General features: G+C 41.8%; 1 protein-coding gene across 1 annotated transcript in view; it reads left to right on the top strand.

The window, feature by feature from the left end:
- Positions 1 to 20,349, top strand: part of LOC102444119 (uncharacterized) — a 118,464-nt gene extending 98,115 nt beyond the window's left edge. The window contains exons 21-24 of the mRNA XM_075914432.1: positions 376 to 396; positions 12,230 to 12,250; positions 16,705 to 16,731; positions 19,173 to 20,349. Coding sequence (XP_075770547.1) covers positions 376 to 396; positions 12,230 to 12,250; positions 16,705 to 16,731; positions 19,173 to 19,702 — 599 coding nt within the window. The 3' untranslated portion in view covers positions 19,703 to 20,349. The remainder of the gene's footprint in view (positions 1 to 375; positions 397 to 12,229; positions 12,251 to 16,704; positions 16,732 to 19,172) is intronic.
- Positions 20,350 to 21,466: the final 1,117 nt, after the last annotated feature.

The following is a 21,466-nucleotide window of genomic DNA, read 5'->3' as shown; positions in this document are numbered from 1 at the left end:
ACTGAGTGCAACTTTTTTTTATTTTGTTGGTTACACAGTCATTTCCTTGACAGACTCATGGTTCAAATCACTGTTGGTAAAGAGAATGTGGTAATGGGTGGCTGGGTTATGGGCATTAGTAAACAGGAATCAGTGGACTATTGGCTGTGTCTTCAGTTTTTACATGCATGTGGTGTTAACATTATTTAGATATGGGACACAGGATTCTGAGCCATCGCTACATTTTGTTGATGTATTAGTGTGGTGTTTAAGAACAGGGAGGAAGGAGAAAACTTGAAGATGATTATTTTGGAAGTCTGCAAGAACAGCTGTTTGAGTTATGTGACTTAACATGTGCTCAATGACTGTAGCTGACATCACTGTGTTCTCTTGCAGGTCAGCTCCAGATTGAAAAAGGTTAGTTCTGTCTGATTTCTCTACTAGATTTCCTTTAGGTGTATGTACTTAAACAAAAACAGATATTTTTTTATTTCTTTGTTTTTCTTTCAATCTCAGGAGAAGTCATAAGAACATAAGAATGGCCATTCTGGGTCAGACCAAAGGTCCATCTAGCCCAGTATCCTGTCTGCCGACAGTGGCCAATGCCAGGTGCCCCTGAGGGGGTGGACCGAAGACAATGATTAAGCAATTTGTCTCCTACCATCCTTCTCCAGCCTTTGATAAACAGAGGCTAATAGCCTTTTATGGACCTGGCCTCCATGAATTTATCTAGCTCTTCTTTAAACTCTGTTAGGGTATTTCTACACTGCCACTCTAGTTTGAACTAGTGTGGCTAATGTAGGCATTCGTACTTGCAAATGAAGCCTGGGATTTAATATCCAAGGCTTCATTTACATGTTCCCGGGTGCCGTCATTTTTAAATACCCCATAGTTCGAACTATCTGCCCGTGGCTACATGCAGCATGGACTAGATAGTTCAAATTAAAGCTTCTTATTCAAACTACCGTTAAACTTCCTTGCAGGAGGAATACCAGCTAATTCGAATTAGGGCTTTAAATCAGACTCCCATTTCACTGCCGTGTGTAGATGCGGGCAGTTACTCCAGGCTAGTGAATTTCTAAAATGGTGACCAGCTGGGAACATGCAAATCAAGCGCGGGATATTTAAATTCCAGGCTTGATTTGCAACTTCTGTATGCTTCATTTGCCTCCCTACTTCGAAGTAGGGGGCTAGTGTAGACATACCCTAATAGGTTAGTAAGACATGATTTCCCTTACAGAAACCATGTTGACTTTTGCCCAACAAATTTTGTTCTTGTACATGTCTGACAATTTTATTCTTTACTATTGTTTCAACTAACAGTACTGATGTTAGACTTATTGGTCTGTAATAGCCAGGGTCGCCTCTAGAACCCTTTCTAAATATTGGTATTATGTTAGCTGTCTTCCAGTCCTTGGGTACAGAAGCAGATTTAAAGAAAAGGTTACAAACCACAGTTAATAGTTCCGCAATTTCACATTTGAGTTCTTTCAGAACCATTGCATGAACGCCATCCGGTCCGGGTGATTTGTTATTGTTAAGTTTTTCTATTTGTTCCCAAACCTCCTGTAATGACATTTCAGTCTGGGACAGTTCCTCAGATTCACCAACCATAAAGGATGGTGCAGGTTTGGGAATCTCCCTAACATCCTCGGCCATGAAGATTGAAACAATGAAATCATATAGTTTCTCCACAATGGCTTTATCATCCTTGATTGCTCCTTTTGTATCTCAATCATCCCAGGGCCCCACTGGTTTTTTAGCAGGCTTCCTGTTTCTAATGTACTTAAAAAACATTTTGCTATTACTTTTTTGAGTTTTTGGCTAGCTGTTCCTCAAAATTGTTTTTGGCTTTTCTTATTACACTAGACAATTAGCCCATAATAAGATGGGATTTTCGGGTCTCTCCTCCACGTCCTATTCTCTTTCTATCTCGGTCTTCTCTCCTGAGCCTCCGGACTCTCGCTCCGTCTCTCTCTCTTTCCTCATCCTACTGCCTCCCCCTCTTTCTTTCTCTCAGCTCTCCTCCGCCTCCTGCCTCTCTCTCCGTCTCTCGCTTTCTCTTCTCCTCCTCCTCCTCCTGTCTCTTACTTTCTCTCCTCTCTCGTCCTCCTCCTCCTCCTCTCTGTCTTCTCCACTTTCCTCCACCTCCTCTCTGTCTCCTCCGCTCGCCTCTGCCTTCCTCTCTGTCTCCGTCAGGGATGCACACTCGTCCAGGCCCTGTCTCCAGCCATGTACATCACCGCCCCGCCCCACTTCACTTCCTGCCGTGGCACTCAGCTGACTTCTGCGCCGCTCAGCCATGCCGCCACCCAGGAGCAAGTGGCACAAACGGTCGTTTGGGCTCTGCAGTCCCCATGCAGCACTTCCGTGGAGACAAACAGCCATTTGTGCTGCTTGCTCCCACGCAGCGTCCCGACTAAGCGGCACAGAAGTCAGCTGAGCACCACAGCAGGAGGCGAATGACGTTATATAGGCAACAGCGCCACCCAGAGGCAACAGGCATTACACCATTACAGAGTCACAGACATTGGGCTACTCTATATCTGATTTTCACACTTGATTTGACAGTGTTTACGTTCCTTTCTATTTACCTCACTACGATTGGACTTCCACTTTTTTAAAGATGCCTTTTTATCTCTTACTGCTTCTATTGCATGGTTATTAAGCCACAGTGGCTCTTTTTTAGGTCTCTTACTCTGTTTTTTAATTTGGGGTTTACATTTAAGTTGGTGTCTTTAAAAAGTTTCCATGCAGCTTGCAGGGAATTTACTCTAGTCACTGTGCCTTTTAATTTCTGTTTAACTAACCTCCTCATTTTTGCATAATTCCCCTTTTTGAAATTAAATGCCATAGTGTTGGGCTGCTGAGGTCTTCTTCCCACCACAGGAATGTTTGTTGTTATATTATGGTCACTATTCCCAAGTGATCCTGTAATAGTTACCTCCTGGACCAGATCCTGCGCTCCATTCAGGACTAAATTGAGAATTGCCTCTCCCCTTGTAGGTTCCAGTACCAGCTGCTCCAAGAAGCAGTCATTTAAGGCATCAAGAAATTTTATCTCTGCATCTTGTTTTGAGGTTATGTGTACCCAGTCAATATGGGGATAATTGGAATCCACCATTGTCATGGAGTTTTTTATTTTGATAGCCTCTCTAATCTCCCTTCATATTTCAATGTCACTATCACTATCCTGGTCAGGTGGTCGATAATATATCCCTACTGTTATAGTCTTCTTAGAGCATGAAATTACTATCCATAGTGATTTTATGGAACATGTTCATTCATTTAAGATTTTTACTTCATTTGATTCTACATTATCTTTCACATGTAGTGCCACTTGGCCACCTGCATGACCTATTCTGTCCTTCCTACATATTTTATATCCTAGTACGATTGTGTCCCTCTGATAGTCCTCATTCCACCGGGTTTCTGTGATGTCTATTATGTCTATCTCCTCCTTTAATACGAGGTATTCTAGTTCACCCATCTTATTATTTAGACTTCTAGCATTTGTGTAGAAGCACTTTAAAAAATTGCCAGTGTTTATTTGTCTGCTCTTCCCTGATGTATTAGATTCTTGAATATGTGATTGTTTCTTGTTTAATCTGGCCCATGCTTTGTCATCTCCCCTCCTTACTTTCTGACTAAAACCTAGAGAATCTCCATCTCTAAGAGAAGTCTCCATCCGATCCATGTGCTGTTCTGCACCAGTTGGCTTTCCCCCATCTCTTAGTTTAAAAACTGCTCTGTGACCTTTTTAATATTTAGTGCCAGCAGTCTGGATCCATCTTGGTTTAGGTGAAGCCCATCCTTCCTGAATAGGCTCCCCCTATCCCAAAAGTGTCCCCAGTTCCCAATAAATTTAAACCCCTCCTCCCAACATCATCATCTCATCTACACATTGAGTCTCTGACTCTGCCTGCTTACCTAGCCCTGCTTGTGGAACTGGAAGCATTTCCGAGAATGCCACCATAGAGGTCCTGGATTTTAGTCTCCTTCCTAGAAGCCTAAATTTGGCCTCCAGGACCTCTCTCCTACCCTTCCCTATGTCATTGGTACCTACATGTACCACGACCACCAGCTCCTCCCCAGCACTACACATAAGTCTCCCTAGATGCCTCGAAAGATCCACAACCTTCACACCAAGTAAGCAAGTCACCATACAGTTCTCCCAGTCATCACAAACCCAACTATCTATGTTTCTAACAATCAAATCACCCACTACTAACACCTGCCTCTTTCTAACAACTGACGTTCCCTCCCCGGAGAGGTATCCTTAGTGTGAGAAGATACCATAACATCCTTTGGAAGGAGGGGCCCAACTATGGGATGGCTTCCCTCTGCTCCCATTGACTGCTCTCTTCCCTTGAGCATTTCATCCTTCTTAACAGTGCTGGGGCTGTCAGACTGGACATTGGATGGTACTACAGTGTCCTGGAAAGCCTCATCAACAAACCTCTCTGCCTCCCTTAGCTCCTCCAGTTCAGCCACCCTGGCCTCCAAAGCCTGAACTTGGTCTGTGAGGGTCCGGAGCTCCTGGCACTGGGTGCACACATACACCACCCGCCCACAGGGCAGGTAATCATACATGTTACACTCAATGCAATATACAGGATAGCCCCCGCTCTGCTACTGGACTTCCGTCTGCATTTTCTCCGATGAATAATTTGATTATAGATGCAGTTTTTATTTAAATGTTTGGGGTATAGATTATAAATGTTTTGGCTACGTCTACACTGGCATGCTTTTCTGGAAAAGCTTAAAACGGAACAGTTTTCTGTTATAAGTATTTCCAGAAAAAGCGCGTCTACATTGGCAGGATGCTTTTCCGGAAAAGCACTTTTTCCAGAAAAGCGTCCGTGCCAATGTAGATGCGCTTTTCTGCAAAAAAGCCCCGATGGTCATTTTCGCGATTGGGGCTTTTTTGCGGAAAACACTACTGTGCTGTCTACACTCGCCCTTTTCCGGAACAGTTTTCCGGAAAAAGGACTTTTGCCCGAACGGGAGCAGCATAGTATTTCCGGAAAAGCGGCTGATTTCTTACAGTAGATCGTCAGTGGTTTTCCGGAAATTCAAGGGGCCAGTGTAGACAGCTGGCAAGTTATTCCAGAAAAGCGGCTGATTTTCCGGAATAAGTGGCCAGTGTAGACACAGCCTTTGGCTACGTCTACACTGGCCCCTTTTCCGGAAGGGGCATGTAAATTTCATGAGTCGTCGTAGGGAAATCCGCGGGGGATTTAAATATCCCCCGCGGCATTTAAATAAAAATGTCCGCCGCTTTTTTCCGGCTTTTAGAAAAGCCGGAAAAGAGCGTCTACACTGGCCCCGATCCTCCGGAAAAAGCGCCCTTTTCCGGAGGCTCTTATTCCTACTTTGAAGTACTTTGAAGTAGGAATAAGAGCCTCCGGAAAAGGGCGCTTTTTCCGGAGGATCGGGGCCAGTGTAGACGCTCTTTTCCGGCTTTTCTAAAAGCCGGAAAAAAGCGGCGGACATTTTTATTTTTATTTAAATGCCGCGGGGGATATTTAAATCCCCCGCGGATTTCCCTACGACGACTCATGAAATTTACATGCCCCTTCCGGAAAAGGGGCCAGTGTAGACGTAGCCCCATGTTTAAAGAAGATCAGAATAACTAGCACCCTCTAACAGCCCCTTCTAAACTGCCCTCTCAAAATTCCCTTCTGTTAGCAATCGCCCTGTTCACAAGCTCCCTGGTTGCCTCCTTGCAGGGTATATAAAGCTCTGGTCTTCCTGATAGCTCCTCCCTCTGGCTGCTGCTTGACCAATGAGCAGAGAGTTTTAGATTTCAAATCTTAATTAATTTGTTAACAAACAAACAGCTTCTAACTGCCAGCCTGAGCATACGGCCTTAACAAACAAACAAACAAACAAACAAACAAACAAACAGCTCAGCACTCAAAACTCCAAACAAACAGACCTAAACAAGTCATTACCTATCAGATTGTTTTCAGGCCCTTAATACAATTGTATTTGACTTTCTCTGACAGGAATTTACTTAATTAGCTTGGAATATTTGTACTTATTTTCTATCTTGTCTAAAATTTAGGGCCTGAATTTAAATATCAATATATATTATATACAGTTGTTAATATCATGCCTTCTGTTTAATTCATTGCTATGCAGGAAACTAGCATGAGCCAGTAATTTTTTAACTATTATTTTCAGGATGTACTTTTTCATGTAATGGTATTTCTAATAGTTCAGGAAATTGTGTTTAGGAGATAAAATTGTATCTACTTTACCTGTTGTGCAAAACTGTATAATTGCAGCTCTATGTATTTTTCTAATTGCTTTGTTTCCTGTTCTTGACTACACTACAGCTTTGTCATGCTGCTCATGCTACACAAAGATCCTCCCAAAAAACTTCAAGTGAAGCAAGCTAGAAAGAAATCAAGAAAGCTAGCCTCAAGGAACTGTACGCATATATACTGGTTGTACTCCGCAGAAACAGTCCTACTGCAAGGGCCATTGCCTGTCTAGGAAGAGATGTATGTATATTTACTGGCTGTACATCTCCACTTGCTCGCTCTGACAAATGGTCCTTGCACTGGAACTATTTTCTGTGGTGTACAAGCTGTGTACCTGCATACATTTCCTCCTTCTATGCCTGTATAATTGGTGTGGCCAGAAATGAGCATGGCTTAGCATTAACACTGCCTGTCTTCTGCAATTCCTATGCAGTCTATTGGTAACAAGTTTAGAGCATCCTACAAACTGCTTTATCCTGCAAGGTGGGAACATTTAATTGGGGACATTTCAATGGAACAATGGAAGCAGAACCTTTGCTCACTCCTCCTCCACACCCCAGGCTAAGCATGCTTAAGTGTTTCAAGCCACATTTCTGGACCTCCTTAATAGCCTTCAGCCCAGTGATCAAGATAGTCAGGTGAGGTATGGGACGTCCATGTTGAAATCCCTGTTCTACCATTCCAGCAGGTAAAACCTGGGTCTTCCGGATCTTAACAGCTCACTGGGAACAGAGAAGGCCTCTGTATGTAGATAGGATTATCTTAACCTGGGAATGCATGTTACATACTTTGTTTTTTTTTCATAAAAAGAGTAAATTTCTAAGGGCCAATCTACCCAGAAGGGATAAACTAGAAATAAGCTACGCAACGTGATCTAGGCAAATTGCATAGGATTTTTTCAAATACCTTATTTCTACTTTTGGTGTTGTCTACACAGCAGAAAATCTGATTAAGGGCACTCTTTCCTCAATTTCCCTTACTCCTCGTAAAATGAGGGTTACAGGAATCAGGGTAAGAAATCCTCCAGCTTGACATTATTCTGATATTATGTCGAAATAACTGCTTGTGTGTAAATGTGGAATATTTAATTTCAGAATAATGTCAGTTATTCCAAAATAATGCTGATGTAAATAGTTAGCTTTTGTGAGCTACCTTGTGGGCATTTTGACAGGTTTTCATGTGAGCAATTTATGCGTGTTCAGTCAGTTTGGATCCTTAATATTGGTTTTTATAGTGCTGCAGGCAAGTTAAACCTGGTATTGATCTCCCAATACCTCATTTTCACTGCTTAGTAATTCTATTCATACTGAACAGAAAAGTGCTTTTTGTCACTGTGAAAGGCTGACTCACCACCCTACCTCAGTGACCCACTGCCAGTGTTCATCTAGCAAACTGCGGTGTGTAAGGGCCGCTCATCACTGGCGAAGGTTGTGTGGACCTGCTGCCTCTCCAGGAAGCCTCCTGCTTCCTCAGAAGTCAGGCCCCTGCTTTCTGTCCAGAGCCCCTGTCAGTTCCCCCTCCCTCCAGAAGTCCTTCATTATATAGCCCCAATCTGGGCCCTAATTAGCGAGGCCTGCCTCAGCTGGGCTTTACTCTCAGCCCTTACTTAGGGCTGGGGTTTGTCCCGTAAAGGGCCAGTGCAGGGCAAAAGCCCTGTCACAGTCCCTTTCATCTGAATTATGTAATACAGAATCATAGGACTAGAAAGTTCTTCTAGAGCAATCAGGGCCTGATGCCAAACTTATCTGTAGGCCTCACTGAGGAATGACTGTAAAAAACAGAAGATCAACGCAGAAGTTATCTTTGATACAGTATGAGCTGGAGCAATTCAGGGGCTGGAAACAAAAGTACAGGTGAAGGGGAGGATTGGTCCCCCACTGGAGTAGGCAGGGCCTGGAGGCAAGGCAGAGTGGAGTGGGAGCTAGAGTCAGTCTTTGTAGTGAAGCAGGGCCTGGGGTAAGCACAACAAGGGTTGGGAGGGGACAAACAGGATTCAACCCCAAAGCTGATACCTACCTTCCTCGCCTCCCTAATCAGTTCTTCATTTCGCTCTCACTGAGCTGCCTCTAGCAGCAGCTTCCTGCCCTCAGGGGTGTGGGTAGCGGACATAGTTTGATACCAGCAGAAACTCTGTGCGCTCCCCTCCAGGCTACTCCATGACTTCAGGCTTCATGACCCCAGGGATGGACAGTTGTGTCAACCATGTTGGCAGGCTACCTGAAAAACTGGGGCCAAAGTGACTGAGGGCTCATTTCTTCAAGATCACTGCCTATAAGCTGATGAGGTGACAAGGGTGCAGATGTAGGGTTGGAGAGAGAAACCCTCAGGCAGCAAGCCGAGAAAGAAGAGGAATTGTTGTGTATTGGGGAGGGAAGAGAAACCCTGGGTAAGTCAACCAGAAGTGAAGGGGAGTCGCTATAGAGGAGAGCCTGTACTACAACCACCGGGATGCAACAGAGGGGGAGAGAGGGGGCCAGGTGGGTGAGGCCCCTGCTCTGTTGGTCCTGGTGCCATTATATATACGGTACAGGGTGTCCCCACTATAAGTCACCCCAGTATACATCTATTCCACATGAAAGTCATTGATACTGGTAGGAACTGATGAGCTATAAGTTCTCCCATTCCCCACTATAGGTCGCACGCAAAAAAATATTGTGCAAATGGAAATAAGCCACAGGGAAAAAATTCTCTGCTTTAAGTTTTTTCATTATAAGTCCATATTTTTTGTAACATATCGTGGACTTATTGTGAGGAAGGTTTGTATTGAGTCTAGTCTCCTGCAGGACAATGAATCATAGAATCATAGAATACGAGGACTGGAAGGGACCTCAAGAGGTCATCGAGTCCAGCCCCCAGCTCTCATGGCAGGACCAATGAGACATCCCTGTCTAGGACATCCCTGATAGGCATGATCCGGCACAGTACGGCAGTCTAGACGCGGAAACCACTCCCTTATGCCTCATGAAATGAGGTTTACAGGAGCAGTTGACAAAGGCTTCCATTGTCAACCACTCCGTGTCTAGACTGCTGCACTGTCGTAGATCAGCTGATTGTCAGCACAGTGCGGGGGGCCATTTTTATTTTAATGAAGCGGGGATTATTTAAATCCCTGCTTCATTGACTATGTCAGATAAACTAGTTTACATGGCTCAGTCAATAGAGCCATATAGTCTAGACATACCCTGACAGTTATAAACTTTTTCCTTATGTCCAACCTAAACCTCCATTCCTGCAGCTTAAGCCCATTGCTTCTTGTTCTATCCCCATAGGCCAAGATGAACAAGTTTTCTCCCTCCTCCTTATGACACCATTTTAGATACCTGAAAACCACTATCATGTCCCCCCTCAAACTTCTCTTTTCCAAACTAAGTAAGCCCAATTATTTCAGTCTTCCTTCATAGATCATGTTCTCTGGACTCTTAATCATTCTTGTTACTCTTCTCTGGACCCTCTCCAATCTTTCTTGAAATGCAGTGCCCAGAACTGGACATAATACTCCAACTGAGGCCTAATCAGCGCAGAGTAGAGCAGAAGAATGACTTCTCGTGTCTTACAACACACCTGTTAATGCATCCCAGAATCATGTTTGCTTTTTTTGCAACAGCATCAGACTGTTGACTGATATTTAGCTTGTGGTTCACTATAACCCCTTGATACCTCTCTGCTGTACTCCTTCCTAGACAGGCGCCTCCCATTCTGTATGTGTGAAACTGATTTTTCCTTCCTAAGTGGAGCACTTTGCATTTCTCTTTATTAAACTTCATTCTGTTTACCTCAGACCATTTCTCCAATTTGCCCAGATCATTTTGAATCATGACCTATCCTCCAAAGCAGTTGCAACCCCTTCCAGATTGGTATCATCTGCAAACTTAATAAGCATATTTTCTATGCCAATATCTAAATCACTGATGAAGATATTGAACAGAATCGGTCCCAGAATAGAGCCCTGTGGAACCCCACTTGTTATATCTTTCCAGCAAGATTGAGAACCATAACAACAACTCTCTGAGTATGGTTATCCAGCCAGTTATGCACCCACCTTATAGTAGCCCCTTCTGTATTTGCCTAGTTTATTGATAAAAATATCATATGAGACCATATCAAACGCCTTACTAAAGTCTGGGTATACCCCGCTTCTCCCTTATCCACAAGACTCGTTATCCTATCAAAGAAAGCTGTCAGATTGGTTTGACATGATTTGTTCTTTACAAATCCATGCTGGCTGTTCCTTATCACTTTTATACCTTCCAAGTGTTTACAGATGATTTCCTTAATTGCTTGTTCCATTATCTTTCCTGGCACAGAATCTAAACTGACTGGTCTGTAGTTTCCTGGGTTGTTCTTATTTCCCTTTTATAGATGGGCACTAGCTATGCCCTTTTCCAGTCTTCTGGAATCTTTCCTGTCTTAGCTGAATGACCCCTGGCAGGTTTTCTCTCATTTGTTCTTAAAAATCTTCAATTATGGAGATTCCACAACGTCCATAGACAATTTCTTCCAGTGCTTAATTACAGTACTGTTTTTTTCATAGGGTTCGATCTAAGCCTCCTTTGCTGCAATTTAAGTTCATTCCTTCTTACCCTATTCTCAGAGTTTAAGAAGAACAATATTTCTCCCTTCTAGTTATAAAAACCTTTTATGTAGGTTAAAACTATCATGTTCCCTCTTTTCCAGAATAAAGAAACCTTTCTTATTTCAATCTTTCCTCACGGGTCATGTTTTCTAGTACTGTAATCATTATCTGTTACTCTTCTGTGGCCTTTCTCCTATTTATGCACACTTTTTTCGTGAAATATAGTGTCGAGAGCTGTACACAGTAAACCAGTTAGGCCTATTCAGTATGGAGTGAAGGAGGACTCCTTGTGCCCTGCTTATGACACCCCCCTGCATGTTTTTTGTGAGTGGTGTCACTATTAACTCATATGTAGCTTGTACTCTGCTATGACCTCGAGATCTCTTTCTATAATACTCCTTCCTAGAGAGTTATTTTCCATTTTGTATGCGTACCACACATTTCTAAGTGGGGACTTTCCATCTGACTTTCTTGATATTCATTCTATTTACTTCGAGATCATTCTTCCAGTCTGTCTGGATCATTATGCCATGTAATCCTATCCTACAAAGCACTTCCAGCTTGGTATAATTCAGAAACCCTGTAAATATACTCTGTGACATTACCTAAATTATTTATGAAGATACTGAACAGAACTGTACCCATAACTGATCCCTAAAGGACCCCACCCAATATTTCATGTTTACCTTGTCAAAGAAAGTTGATTTGCCAAGATTGGAAGGAATTATATTTACCTAAGCCTTGTTTAAGCTATGGGAAGGGGACAAATTGCTGTCTTGCTTTGATATTCATCAGGGTGGAGACCTCACAGAGGTATTCATGATGCTGCTCTGTCAGCTGAGGAGGCTGAGGGAGAATTTCCCACAGTTCACTGTTCTCTATGTTGATGCAAGGGCTGGTAGTGTGCATGGCCTCTGCTCATACAAGGAGCTGGTATGCACATGCAACAGTGGCTTTTAAAAAGCATTTTAATTAAAGTAGCATAACTTTTCCTGACAAAATTTTGTAGTGTAGACAAAGCCTTAGTTTTAATCAGATTGAGTCCAAATTACTAGTGGATTGTGGTATCATGTTGTTAATGGTAGTTTACTGATGATTCAAACCTATCACTATGATGCCTGTTGTAATAGGTAGCTGGGAGAAGGGCAATTGTAAACAAAAGTCAGTGGGCTTTGGGATGAGTTTCCTGATTTGTGAGAGCACAGGGTCTTAACTAACTAGGCAATGTAAGATTCTGAGCTGTTCCTGAACCAGGGTGACAGTTATAATGCAGTTTATAAAAAAGAGGATAAATGAAAGACTGGCAGTTGATGACTCAGGTAATGCATAGGAGCAGCTCCTTCTGAGAGGTAAGGCCATATTTCTTCACACAATTTCTAATTAAAATCCCACTGTTATTTTGCAGAGAAATACCAGAAAGAATTAGGTAAGTTCCCTTTTCTTACTCCACTGCTACTATTCTTCAGAAGACTATTAAAACATTAAAAGAGAGATTTCTTCATTTCATTGTCTTGGTTCAATCCAAGAAGAGTGAATTACTTAGCACATACTTTTTAATTCCATAGCAGAAATGTAATGACTTTCTTTCATAGTAAAGGATATGTCTAGACTACAAGCTTTTGTCAACAGAAGTTTTGTCGACAGATACTGTCAACAAAGCTTCTGTCGACAAAGAGCGTCTAGACTACATCCAGTTCTGTCGACAAAGCAAGCTGCTTTGTTGACATGACAGTGTAGACACAAAGGACAGTGTAGATGCAATAATGCCTTCTGTCGACAGAACTCTGTCAACAGAAGGTATTATCCCTCATAGAATGAGGTTTACAGCCATCGACAAAACTGCTGAATTCTGTTGATGTTATGTCGACAGAAGTCAGCGGCAGTGTAGACACATGTATAGTTTTGTCCACAAAAGTCCACTTTTGTCGACAAAACCCTGTAGTCTAGATACACCCTAAGTTGATTTATCAACTTGAATATTTGTATTAATTCTCTTTTGGGCTAAAATTGAAAGACTGATTTTCAGAATCCTTGTACAGTATGGCATTCCATAATGCATGCCTCTTCTTCTGTTCATTTTATTTTTGAATGTTTGTAGGTGGTTTGTATAATTTTTCCATAATAATTTGTCATGATGGGGTTTTTTCATGCGATGGTGTGTGTTAGGTTTTGAGAAAAATCCATTTGTGTAGGCAAAATTATATTTATTTTAAATTGTACATACAGCTGTGAAAAGGTTGGGGTTTTTAAATTAAAATATAGCTTTCTCCAGGTTCTCAACCACACTGTAGCTAATATGCTAATATGAATACAAAACATCAACAAAAATAATACCTCTGAGCTTCAGGGGTTTCCCTTGCACTGTTAGGACATGTGGATAGTTCTTCCATTAACTTAACAAGCCTGAAAGCCTGACATCCTAATATAGTAATATGTGGTTACTTTATGGAAGTCTCTAAAATTTTACTTCAGTTATCATCTTATAGTTTCCTCTGACTTCTCAAACATTATTATTCAAACTGGCAGTTTTTGTTCCAAAACATCAGCATGCATACATATCCAAAAGCTCATAATAAGCTCAAATTTATTGTAATAGAATAATAGAATCCTAGGGCTGGAAGAGACCTCAGGAGGTCATTGAGTCTAGGCCTCTGCCCAAAGCAGGACCAACCTCAACTAAATCATCCCAGCCAGGACTTTGTCAAGCCAAGATTTAAAAACCTCTAGGGATGGAGATTTCACCACCTCCCTAGGGAACCCATTCCAGTGCTTCACCACCCTCCTAGTTAAATAGTTTTTCCTAATAGCCAAACTCCCACTGTAACTTGAGACCATTGCTCCTTGTTCTATCATCTGCCAACCCTCCGAACAGCCTTTCTCCATCCTCTTTGGAACCACCTTTCAGGAAGCTGAAGGCTACTATCAAATTTCCCTTCACTCTTCTCTTCTGCAGACTAAATAAGCCCAAATCCCTCAGCCTCTACTCATAAGTCATATGCCAATTTTTTTGGTTGCTCTCTGCTGAACCCTCTTCAATGCATCCACATCCTTCTTGTAGTTGGGGGCCCAGAACTGGGCACAATACTCCAGATGTGGCCTCACCAGAGCTGAATAAAGGGGAATAATGACATCTCTGGATCTGCTGGCAATGCTCCTCTTAATGCAACCTAATATGCCATTAGGCTCCTTTGCTACAAGGGCACACTATTAACTAATATCCAGCTTCTCATCCACTCTAATCCCCAGATCCTTCTCTGTGGAACAGCTATTTAGCCACTCGGTCCCCAGCATCTAACAATGCTTGGGATTCTTCAGTCCCAAGTGCAGGACTCTACATTTGTCCTTGTTGAATCTCATCAGATTTCATTTGGCCGAATCCTCCAATTTCTCTAGGTCACTCTGGACCCTATCTCTGCCCTCCAGTGTACCTACCTCTCCCTCAGCTTAGTGTCATCTGCAAACTTGCTGAGAATGCAATCCATCCCCTCATCGACTTCATTAATAAAGATGTTATACAAAACTGGTCCTAGAACAGATCTTTGGGACACTCCACTAAAACCGACCACCAACCTGACATCGAGCCATTTTTCACTTCCCTCTTTGCCCGCCCTTCTATCCACCTTTCTATCCATCTTACTGTCCATTTATCCAATCTGTATTTCCTTAACTTGCTGGCAAGAATATTATGGGAAAGTGTATCAAAAGCTTTGGTAAAGTCAAGGTATATCACATCCACTCACTTTCCCATGTCCACAGAGCCAGTTACCTCATCATAAAAGCTAATCAGATTGGTCAGACATGACTTGCCCTTGGTGAATCCATGCTGACTATTCCTGATCACTTTCCCCTATTCCAAGTACATCAAAATGGATTCCATGAGGATCGCTTCCATGATTCTTCCAGGGACTGAAGTCTATAGTCCCCTGGATTGTCCTTCTTCCCTTTTTTAAAGATGGACACTACCTTTGCCTTTTTTCAATCATCTGGTATCTCTCCCAGTCTCCATGACTTTTCAAAGATAATGGACAAAGGCTCCTCAGTGACATTTGCCAACTCCCTCAATACCCTCGGATGCATGTGTACCCATGGATTTGTGTATGTTTAGCTTTTTAAAATAGTTCCTAACCTGTTCTTTCCCCACCAAGGGGTGTCCATCATCTTTCCTTATTGTGACACCTGCATTTGTCTGGGAGCTGACCTTGTCTATGAAGACAGAGGCAAAGAAAGCATTCAGTGCTTTAGCTTTCCCCACATCACCTGTAACTCAGTTACCTCCTTTATCCAGTAACGGCCTCACACCCTCTCTGATCATCCTTTTCTTGCTAACAAGCCTGCAGAAACCTTTCTTGTTACCCTTCACATCCCTTGCTAGTCACAATTCCAATTGCGCTTTTGCCTTCCTGATAACCCCCTGCATTCTTGAGCTACACATTTATATCCCTCCCTAGTCATCTGCCCAACTTTCCACTTCTTGTAAGCTTTCTTTTTGTGCTTAAGTTCACAATCCAGTCTCCTACCACATTTGCTTCTCTTTGGGCTCGTCTACACTGGCCCCTTTTCCTACTTCAAAGTAGGAATAAGATCCTCTGGAAAAGGGCTTTTTTTCCGGAGGATCGGGGCCCGTGTAGACGCTCTTTTCCGGCTTTTAGAAAAGCCGGAAAAAAGCGGCGGACATTTTTATTTAAATGCCTCGGGGGATATTTAAATCCCCCGTGGATTTCCCTGTTACGACTTGAGAAATTAACATGCCCCTTTCGGAAAAGGGGCCAGTGTAGACGTAGCCTTTCTGTGCATCAGGATGGTTTCTTCCTGTGCCTTCAATAAGGCTTCTTTAAAAACTGCCAGCTCTTCTGGACTCCTTTCCCCTTCATGTTAGCATCCCAGGATCCTGAAATCTATGACCACCACCACCAAAAGAAACAGAGACTTCCTTTGGTCAGGATCCTGAAAACAAGCCCAAATTCCTCAGCATCTCCTCTAGGTCATGTGCTCCAGCTTGCTAATTATTTTGGTTGCCCTCCACTGAACACCGTCCAATGCATCCACATCCTTTCTGCAGTGTGCGTGGAGGGTGGGGGGGAAGTGAATTGGGTGCAGTATTCCAGATGTGGCCTCATCAGAGTCAAATAAAAGGGAATAATCACCTCTCTAGATCTGCTGGCAATCCTCTTCGTAATGCGCCCTATTATGCCATTAACTGTTTTGGCTACAAGGACACATGGTTGACTCATATCCAGCTTCTCATCCACTATAATCCCCAGGTCCTTTTCTACAGAACTGCTACTTAGCCATTCAGCCCCCAGCCTCTAACAATGCTTGGGATTCTTCCATCCCTAGTGCAGGACTCTGCACTTGTCCTTGTTGACCCTCATCAGATTTCTTTTGGCCCAATCCTCTAATTTGTGTAAGCTCTCCCATTTTTAAGCTGTTTTGTTTGAATTGGCATTGTATGTGTGTGCCCTTATTGTCTAGTGAAAGAAGAGGAAAGAGGAAAAAGCACAGGTGCCCTTGTGGCCACTCCATCTGTAGTAATCACAGCTGAAATGCAAGATAGCCTCCACACTGAACGGATGCTATCTGTCAAAAAATCTAACTGCTTTTTCAATGCTTTTTTGCAGTGTGAACACTCTTTTGGAATAAGTTTTTTATAGAAGATTTATTCCAGAAAAGGTTCTTCCAAAAGAAGTCTTCAGTCTAGACATAGCCTTAGAGACTAAGAAAAGTAAGATATCATGAACTTTCATGGGCACAACCCACTTCTTCAGTATGTGCATCTCAGGGAGATTTTCTTATATATTTTATTGTCATATTTTCAGAGCCAGGAAAACATATAATATGGACTTTTTATTCAATGTCTGTTGTTTCTCCCTCTGATTTTAGAATGGAGAAAGGCTCGCAATAACATAGGTAAGAATGCCAATTTCTTCCAACTTTAAGAAATCTTTGTATGATTGTTGCAAGCAAACTAGAAACATACCAGAAAATGCTTCTATCCTTAGAACAAATACTGAGAGCCATGCTCACTTTTGTCTTGTCTTAAGCAAAACTCTCATGTATAGCAAGATCTGAGGCTGATCTGAAACCAATTTCTCCCCAATGTTATTTCATGGTTCTATGTGAAGTCACTCCCAATTCACACTGATGTGAAATTGAAATCATCCCTCACTGAGGTATGTCTACACAACAGGGCTAAATCTGAAATAGCTCAAGTTGTGTAGCTTATGTCAATTGCATAGCTTATGTCAAAATATCTTCATTCAGCTTTTGGCACTGTCTACACAGCAGGAAGTCTGAGTTAGGGCACTCTTCCTCCAGCTGCCTTACTCTTGTACAATGAGGGTTACAGGAGTCAGAGTAAGAAGTCCTCTAGCTGCACATTATTTTTACATGTTGAAATACCTGCTTGTGTGTAGATGCAGACTAGGTTATTAACATCAGTTAATAACATCAGTAACTCCGAAATAACACTGCTGTGCAGACATAGCCTGAATGTTAGATCCAGGTAAGGACTAACAAAATGGCTAATTCAGGACTTCAGGATTTGGAGCAGAGTAAAATCACAGATGAGGTGGTGGTGGAGATGGTGATTCTATTCAGCATACTAAGGCAAGTAGTGGTCCCAGGAGTGAGAAAGATGGGTAGTAGCAATCAGGAGTCAAATGATGTACATGATGGTATTTAATACTTATGAAGACAGTGGTGAAGATATCTATGTCAGTGATGGCCTTGATTTGTGATTATTGCTGATTATGCTGAGGATACAAAAAATAAACTTGACTAAGTGATACTCATTAAGGAGATGGTGAAAGACAGCTGCAATCGTGGTAATTTATGGCAGATGAGCATACGACAGTAATGATAGTAATTTGCATTTTACTTCAGTTTTCTTCTGATTATTCCAAATCTTAATCAACCCAGATTTCTGTCTCACTGAACTTAGTATTTTACACAGTTTACAGAGACTTCTCTAGATATTTGAATATGCTAAATCAATGAATCTGTGTCAAAGAATTGACTAGAACTTGGGGAGTCCTGATGTTCAATTCCCCATCTTAGTTTTGAGACAAAACATTGTTTTCATTATCAGAATAATCTGTTAAAATATTTATTATTCAGTAATGAAGACAATAGGAAAGCACAGAGATGCCACATAACAGATGTAATAATTTTGTTCTTTATGATTTAATTGTCTGTTTGGAGATTAATGTATTTCCCAAGGCCTCAGTTTATCACAATACTTTAACAAAGGCTAAATTTTTAGCCTATAAGGTTGGCATCTCCTTATCTGAGCACAACTACTGGATCAGACCCTAAAGGCAATATAGACAGAGGAAATCCTGGCAAGCTGTTAGCTACTTATTCAGGACTTAGTTTAGGCATCTTGGGAACATTAATACCTAAGGGCTATGTCTACATTGGCATGATTTTGCACAAATACTCTTTAACACAAGAGTTTTTGCATTAGAGTATTTGCGCAAGAGAGCGTGTACACTGGCATGTGCCTTTGTGCAAGAGATGTGCCTTTATGCAAAAGCATCCATGCCAGTGTAGACGCTCTCTTGTGCAAGAAAGCTCTGATGGCCATTTTAGCCATCAGGCTTTCTTGCACAAGAAATTCATGTTGCCTGTCTACAATGGCCCCTTGTGCAAGAACAGTTGCGCAAGAGGGCTTATTCCTGATCGGGAGCATCATAGTTCTTGCACAAGAAGCACTGATTTCTCACATTAGAACATCAGTGTTCTTGCGCAAGAACTCCCCACCATTGTAGACAGGGAGTATGTTTTTGCGCAAAAGCAGCCGCTTTGGCACAAGATTGCACCAATGTAGACACAGCCAAGGAGTTTAGATATCTAAAAGCAGGGGCGAGGAAACCTGTTTTGGGCTGAGCTCTGACCCACAGAAAAATCAGTTGGGGGCTACCCACAATGGAAAAAACCCACCTCTCACTAGCGTGGGCTTCCCAATGCTGAGGGGAGCCCCGAGCCTCAAGGGCCAGATCCAGGCAAGCCAGAGGCTGCATCCAGCCTCTGGACCTTAGGTTCCCCACCCCGTCCAAAAAATTAGATAGCATTTTATGAATACCAGTAGCCTCTCAATGTTGAACTGCTTTGTCTATATCCCCCTTCTCAATCAAATAATTCAGAACCATTTTCAGTTAGTGTGAGCTTCAGATAACTTTCATACATATGAAACATTCCAATACAAGAAAAAAACATTGTCAAGCAGGGTTATCACAAAATACTCACCTAGACAGGGGAGCAGAATAATGTCCTTCTGTCAATGTCACTTATCCCAACTCAGACTGACATGAGACCAGAGATTTTGAAAACCCAATCTCTCTTTACAGATGACATCATCCTTGCTGCAGACACAGCCCATCCCAACCTCTCCATTGCTTGGGATAAGAAGAGTTTGAAACATGAAACCCAACCTCAAAAAGTTCCACCAAACCCAAAGAGGTTCGATGCGACTGTCTGTGTGCTGGGCTCTGAAGGATTCTCCTCTGGGAAGCACTACTGGGAGGTGGATGTCAGGAGCAGCACTGACTGGGACCTGGGAGTGGCCAGAAAATCCATAGCTAGAAAAGGGAAACTTTCCCTGTCCCCTAAAGAGGGATTCTGGGTTCTGAGTCTGAGTGGGAGAGATTATTGGGCCAAAACAGACCCATGGACCCGGGTCATGGTACAGAAAAAGCCCAAGAAAATTGGAGTTTACGTTAGTTACCAAGAGGGGCAGGTGACTTTTTTCAATGTAACTGGCATGACTGTGTTGTTCACATTTAGCGATTGTTCATTCTCAGGAGAGATTTGTCCATTCTTTAAAAATTCCCACAAAGAAACAACATTGAAAATTTGTTCAATTAAAGAAGAGGAATAAAATTAAAATGGCTGTGAAGCTTCATTTTGTTAACCAATCTAATTGGAAAGCCTCCTGCTGCAGCATTGCACTGTTAACCAAAGTGAACCAAAGTAACAAAATGCTTTGCAGCCTGATGAAAGGCAAAATGGAAAAAAAAATCCACCTTTGCTTGTGACAGTATAGTTACATGCATTGCTAATGCTACAGGGGTAGTTCCCACTGTAATGAATGGAATTGTACTGTGATCTGTAAAACTGAGCTTTCACCAACAAAGCCATCAAATAGGAATGAACTTTTTTTTTTTTATTACTAACTACTTATCTATCTGGATCAGGCACATTAGGGGCTAAGAATAAGGAATATTTTATGTTATATTTTATACTAATGTATCTGTGCTAAATGGTATAATTAATCTGGGTTACATATAAATACTAGTGGGGAGTGGTAATAGAGAGGTAGCAGTGTTAGCCTGATCTTGCTAAAACAAAAGGAAAAACTATGTAGCACTTTAAAGACTAACAAGATGGTTTAACAAGATGAGCATTGTCATGAGCAATTTGGACCCGCTACATTGTAGTCTTCAGAGTGGACTGCCAATGATTAACTTTTCCTTCCTGTATAATGCTGTATAAATTTTGATTAATGATTTTTCTTAATAAATGTTAATGGACTCTAGTTATTTGGAGTCTCATAGTATTAATTTACACCTAGCCTGTAGCAATTTATACTGATGTATTTTTGTGTGGAAAATACAAATAGAGGTTTGTGATGATATCTTATCTGTGTGCTTTCCATAAAATTAGTGTGCAGCCTCTTAACAATGACTGATATTTTAATATGGTTTTAATAACATTGTGTTTCTTACACATCATGTTGGGATTTTAGGCTATGTCTAGACTGCAGACTTCCTTCAGAAGAAGCTTTTCCAGAAGAAAACTTCCAAAAGAGAAGCAAAAGCTACAATGAAAAAGCAATTTAAGCTGGGATTATTATGGACAGAATGGCCACCGGGACACATTTGCTCTTTTCTGCTTTCCTCTTCTTCCAAAAGAACTCCCTCTTCCCCGTCCACACATGCCTTTTTCCAAAAGAGTTCTTTTGGAAAAAGACTTCTTTTTCCTAGAAAGAGGTTTACCAATGTCAGAGAAATCCCTCTGTTCTTTCAAATTTTTTTGAAAGAACGTGATTGCAGTGTGGACATAAGTAAGGTTTTTTTTTTCAGAAAAATAGCCGTCTTTAAAAAAAAAAACCTCTTCAGTATAGACATGCCCTTACTGAGGAAAATAGAGCTCTGCTTCATACCATAATATTTTGTCATTGACCTTGGAAAGAAAATAGCCATAACCAAACTTATTACTTAATTAACATTAGTGTATTTCTAGTGTGTAAATAAACAAGAGTCCATTAATAAATTGACTAATAAATAAATTCTGGATGTATACTAAATTAGTCTCTCTGTATATACCCTTCCCCCTACCAACGTCTGTGATCACAGGAGCTTAGCTATTGCCAGCACCAGCCAGGATTCTTTAATAGCACTTTCTTTTTTCACAGGTAAAAGTAGAGCAGAAGGAAGGGAGTAGACATCCCATTGCCTTCTGATATAGAAAGTGTTCCACTTATGGACACTGTGACCATGCCTGATGGGCATAGAGAAGAATTCCAAAATCAGGACAGACTACTACAAACCGGGCAGACACACCCCATTTTTTCTATAATTAGAATTCACTAGCTAGTAAGAAAAGTGATCTACTGTATCACCACACTGGTTAACAAGCAGCC

This window comes from Pelodiscus sinensis, chromosome 33 (assembly GCF_049634645.1).
Source record: "Pelodiscus sinensis isolate JC-2024 chromosome 33, ASM4963464v1, whole genome shotgun sequence".
Taxonomy (NCBI): domain Eukaryota; kingdom Metazoa; phylum Chordata; order Testudines; family Trionychidae; genus Pelodiscus; species Pelodiscus sinensis.
Note: the sequence above shows the minus strand (reverse complement) of the source record. Positions and strands in the feature narration are given on the sequence as shown.